This window comes from Sinocyclocheilus grahami, unplaced genomic scaffold (assembly GCF_001515645.1).
Source record: "Sinocyclocheilus grahami isolate Dianchi unplaced genomic scaffold, SAMN03320097.WGS_v1.1 scaffold1842.1, whole genome shotgun sequence".
Classification (NCBI taxonomy): Eukaryota; Metazoa; Chordata; class Actinopteri; order Cypriniformes; family Cyprinidae; genus Sinocyclocheilus; species Sinocyclocheilus grahami.
In genome coordinates this window covers 17,920-22,609 of record NW_015507021.1, presented here as the reverse complement: position 1 = coordinate 22,609, position 4,690 = coordinate 17,920, and the positions used below count along the sequence as shown (strand labels likewise).

The 4,690-nt window shown below is 49.0% G+C and overlaps 1 protein-coding gene across 1 annotated transcript in view; it reads right to left on the bottom strand.

The window, feature by feature from the left end:
• LOC107572969 (calmodulin-binding transcription activator 2-like) overlaps window positions 1-4,690 on the bottom strand; it is a 25,711-nt gene that overhangs the window by 13,773 nt on the left and 7,248 nt on the right. Inside the window, exons 5-8 of the mRNA XM_016259409.1 lie at window positions 2,923-4,187; window positions 2,578-2,605; window positions 1,909-2,261; window positions 202-328 (exon numbers count right to left, since the gene is read on the bottom strand). Coding sequence (XP_016114895.1) covers window positions 202-328; window positions 1,909-2,261; window positions 2,578-2,605; window positions 2,923-4,187 — 1,773 coding nt within the window. The remainder of the gene's footprint in view (window positions 1-201; window positions 329-1,908; window positions 2,262-2,577; window positions 2,606-2,922; window positions 4,188-4,690) is intronic.

Sequence of the window (4,690 nt, the reverse complement as noted above, 5' to 3'; positions counted from 1 at the left end):
TGTGCATGTGTGAGTGTGTGTGTGTGTGTGTGTGTGTGTGTGTGTGTGTGTGTGTGTGTGTGTGAGTGTGTGTCTGTGCGTGAGTGTGTGTGTGCGTGAGTGTGTGTGTCTGTGCGTCTGTGCATGTGTGAGTGTGTGTGGGTCTGTGCATGTGTGTGAGTGTGTCTGTGCATGCATGTGTGTGCATGTATGTGTGCTCACCAGGACAGTAACAGCGCAGGACTCCCGGCTGAATGAGAGAAGCAGGAACTCTGCTCTGGTCAAACACACACGAGTATCGGCTGTCTGTCTCTGACCACGGGCCTGTGATCAACACCTTCACTCCGCCCTGAACCACGGAGAGTAAACCAGGGTTATTAGCGCAACCCAAAACCATAAAAACATTCTCGTCACTTCAAATGAAAAAAAAAAAAAGGGTTTCATTTTAGTTGAAATTTTTGTTATTTTGCTAATAATTTGGTTATTTTGTTTGTAATAAAATAACACCAGTGTTATATTTTGAATTAGTTTTTATTTTTATATTTTCCATTTTTATTTTAATTTGAGTTAGTTTCATCAAGTTTTTAAAAAAAAATTTTTATTTATTAATTGACTAATATTCAACTAGCTGAAATTTTAAAAAAAAGTTTAAGTTTGAATATATTTTATATTTTCATTTTCCCTTGAGTTTACTTTGAAGTTCTAAAGTAAAAAACTAAACTAAAAAAATTAAATATATACATGCCGTAGGTAATCACAGCGTGCTGATAACCAGCCATATCTCACGTCTACGAGTGTGATATTGTGTTTATACAACAGTTTGATGGCACGAGTATGTAAATATATAAGAAAAACAACAACAGAGTGTCTTTAAAAAACCCTTTTGTGCAGAACTACTTCCGCCAGATTCAAATCTCAGTTTGACAATTTAACAGCTGAGCTCAAGATCAGTTACTAATTCAGATCGTTACTTTAGAACTAGTAACGAAGGAACGTTGGGTTGCTTCATTAAAAGCTTATTGCATTACTGTATTAAAAGCTCACTGTATTATGAAGAGTATTATGAGATAGAGATGGACTGAGCGAGTGTGATTACCTGCATCTGATGCAGCATTCATTCTTCAGCTCAGTCTCATATTCACAATAAAACATTAGTCTGAATGTCCGCTGAGGAAAGCGATATTTGTCGTACTCTCCTTTCATCTATTAAAGGTGATTTCCGATGACTGCGCTGCTCACTGCATTTGTTAACTGCATCTTACAAGCTGTTATTAATAAAAGTAAAAATAACTTCCGTTTCAGTCTCTTTCAATATAAAAGTCTTTACTGCTGACTCTTGTCGCCATCTAATGGCGGAACAATGTCACAACAATCACCATCATGAACACACACACACACACACAGTTTCTCAATACTAAATACTACTATGAATATAAAATAGTATTTATTGAATAATAAACAACAATACAATAAAAGTTGCTAGACAATTCAGTCAAATGTACAAAGGCAGCGCTCTGATATAAAACATTACAATTACATCAAATATAACGTGATGAGATTTTGCCCTCAGCTAAAACTATTTGCTCTAGAAACAAATAAAAATTAATGAGACCAAAGACTGCCCGTTAGAATTACCCCAAATGAATTATATCTCATGTTTAACCGCTATAGAGACATGTGCCAGAAGATCTGGCCGAGGTGAGGCAGCGCGAGAGCGCCCTCTGGCCTTCGGATGGAGATTTACTGCTGATCACAGAACCGTGCTTCACTGAAAGATACGCATGACAATCACAGCTCCTGCCTAATCGTGATTTCGATTTCATTTAGATTTATCGTGCAGCCCTGAAATAGTCCATGCTTAAACTTCAGAAAATAATGTTTGTTCACTTAAAAGACTTCATATAAGATAACAGATGTGAAGATTCATACCTCCGGGTACGACCACTCGGGTGAGAAGTCCGTGATGTTGGCCAGCCGCTGGATTTGTTCCGATGAGCCGTTTGTAAGGAGCAGGAAGGGCAGGAACGAGGTGGACGGTGTCGGCTGAGGCGGAACCATGTACCTGACGGGGTAAACGGGCGGAGCCAGGGTGGGCGGGTGGCTGACGGGCTCCTCTGTGATGAGCTCAGATATGAGGTCGGGGAAGGCGGAGTCAAACGTCAGCCCCGCCTCCTCGCCGTCGATATGGTCACAGTGGGTGGTGTCCATGGGTGTGACTTCTGATTCGAAATGTGCATGAGTGGGCGGAGACTGCTCCTCTTTCACTTGAACGGGACTCACACTTGGGGGCGTGGCCGGGCTCAGATTCGGTGGTTGAATGCACATGGGGTGCATTTCTAGAGGACAAGGGTGCTGTGACTCAGCTTTTTCTCCCTCTGGAGGCAGCTGATTGGTCGGCAGCACTTCGAGGGAGGGTGTTATCTGGGTCATCCTGTTGACCTGATTGGTCAGTAGATGACCAGGCGGGGCTTCAGCTCAGCCCCGCCTCCTCGCCGTCGATATGGTCACAGTGGGTGGTGTCCATGGGTGTGACTTCTGATTCGAAATGTGCATGAGTGGGCGGAGACTGCTCCTCTTTCACTTGAATGGGACTCACACTTGGGGGCGTGGCCGGGGGCGGGCTCAGATTCGGGAGCCGTTTGTAAGGAGCAGGAAGGGCAGGAACGAGGTGGACGGTGTCGGCTGAGGCGGAACCATGTACCTGACGGGGTAAACGGGCGGAGCCAGGGTGGGCGGGTGGCTGACGGGCTCCTCTGTGATGAGCTCAGATATGAGGTCGGGGAAGGCGGAGTCAAACGTCAGCCCCGCCTCCTCGCCGTCGATATGGTCACAGTGGGTGGTGTCCATGGGTGTGACTTCTGATTCGAAATGTGCATGAGTGGGCGGAGACTGCTCCTCTTTCACTTGAACGGGACTCACACTTGGGGGCGTGGCCGGGCTCAGATTCGGTGGTTGAATGCACATGGGGTGCATTTCTAGAGGACAAGGGTGCTGTGACTCAGCTTTTTCTCCCTCTGGAGGCAGCTGATTGGTCGGCAGCACTTCGAGGGAGGGTGTTATCTGGGTCATCCTGTTGACCTGATTGGTCAGTAGATGACCAGGCGGGGCTTCAGCGTTGAATCCGGTGGGAGGAGCTCTGTTGTCGGAGGGAGGGACAGACAGTGGGGGACTCAACGAATCGAGTCCTAATGACGACTCCAGACACAACGGGAGCAGCGCGGGAGTCGTTCGCGTCGGAGAGAGCGAAAAAGACAGGGAGACTGGACTGGAGGAGGGACGACCCGGAATACTCTTCCTTTCTGTCTCAGAAGAGAGGGAGGATAGAGACGATGGCGGAGACGTGGGAGAAAGAGACAGAGCGAGAGACGGGGGCTGAGGAGATGTAGAAAGAGGCGGAGACGGGGAAGAGGAGGCGGAGTGGGATATGAGGGCGGGGCCTCCGTAGGTCTGTCCCTGTTTGGGGCAGTTGAGAAAGGAATCAGGGTCAAACGGGAGCAGCGAGGGCGAGGGAGACGTCGGGTTTGGGTGCAGGAGCATCCCAGGGGTGTCTGGGACAATGCGGTCGGTCAGCAGCAGTCCTCCAATCACAGGGCTGGGCAGGAGAGTGAGTGACAGCGTGGCCACTCCCTGATTGGGTGGGGCAGGGCTCGGTGGGGAGGCGGAGCTTGGCGGGGAGGGCGTGTCCTGTTTGGGCGGCACAGGAGATAGAACGAGCCGCCCGCCGGCGCGGGTGAGCGACAGTCGGGTGGAGCCTAGCTCGCCCTTTGGCTCCTCCCCACAGCCACGCCCCACTGGTGCTGCCGTCGTCATGACGATGAGCGCATTCTGCGGCAGCGCCACCGCTGCCAATCCGCCACGCTGATCACCGTAGAATCCGTTTCCGTTGCTAAGAGCGATTGTCGCCGCCCGCTGCGTTTGGGGCGGACTCGAGGAGGACGATGAAGAGGCGGAGCACGGTGAAGCCCCGCCCCCAGTGTCCTCGACCCTCCCACCATCTTCTGGCGCACCAGAGAGCTGCTTCCTCTCTGAAGGCATGACAGCGACTAAAGCATCGCCCGGGCCCACCTCCAGCCCCGCCTCCGCTCCTGAGCCCTCATTGGCCAGATTCTGCAGCTCGCTGAGGGCGGGGTGAGGGGTGGGCAGTTTGGGTGAGATGATGCGATGTTTGGTGCTGTTGCAGCGGTGAGGAATGTTGGATCCGGGAGATGCTGCGGGAAACACGTCACACACGGCAAATCAATGACCTTGGGGTTTATTTCCTCAACAACACAGTAAATACAGTATTATTGTGAAACATCATTACAACTTAAACTATGTAAATATGAATATATCATAAAGAGTAACTGTGTGTGTCTGTGACTGTGTGTTTGTTTTGTGTGTGTGTGAGTGTGTTTGTTTGTTTTGTGTGTGTGTGTGTGTGTGTGAGTGTGTTTGTTTTGTGTGTCTGTCTGACTGAGTGTGTGTTTGTTTGTTTTGTGTGTGTGTGTGTGTGTGTGTGTGTGAGTGTGTTTGTTTTGTGTGTGTGTCTGACTGAGTGTGTGTTTGTTTTGTTTTGTGTGTGTGTGTGTGTGTGTGTGAGAGTGTGAGTGTGTCTGTCTGACTGAGTGTGTGTTTGTTTTGTGTGTGTGAGTGAGTGAGTGAGTGTCTGACTGTATGTGTGTGTGTGTGTGTGTGTGAGTGAGTGAGTGTGTGTGTGTGTGTGTGTCTGTCT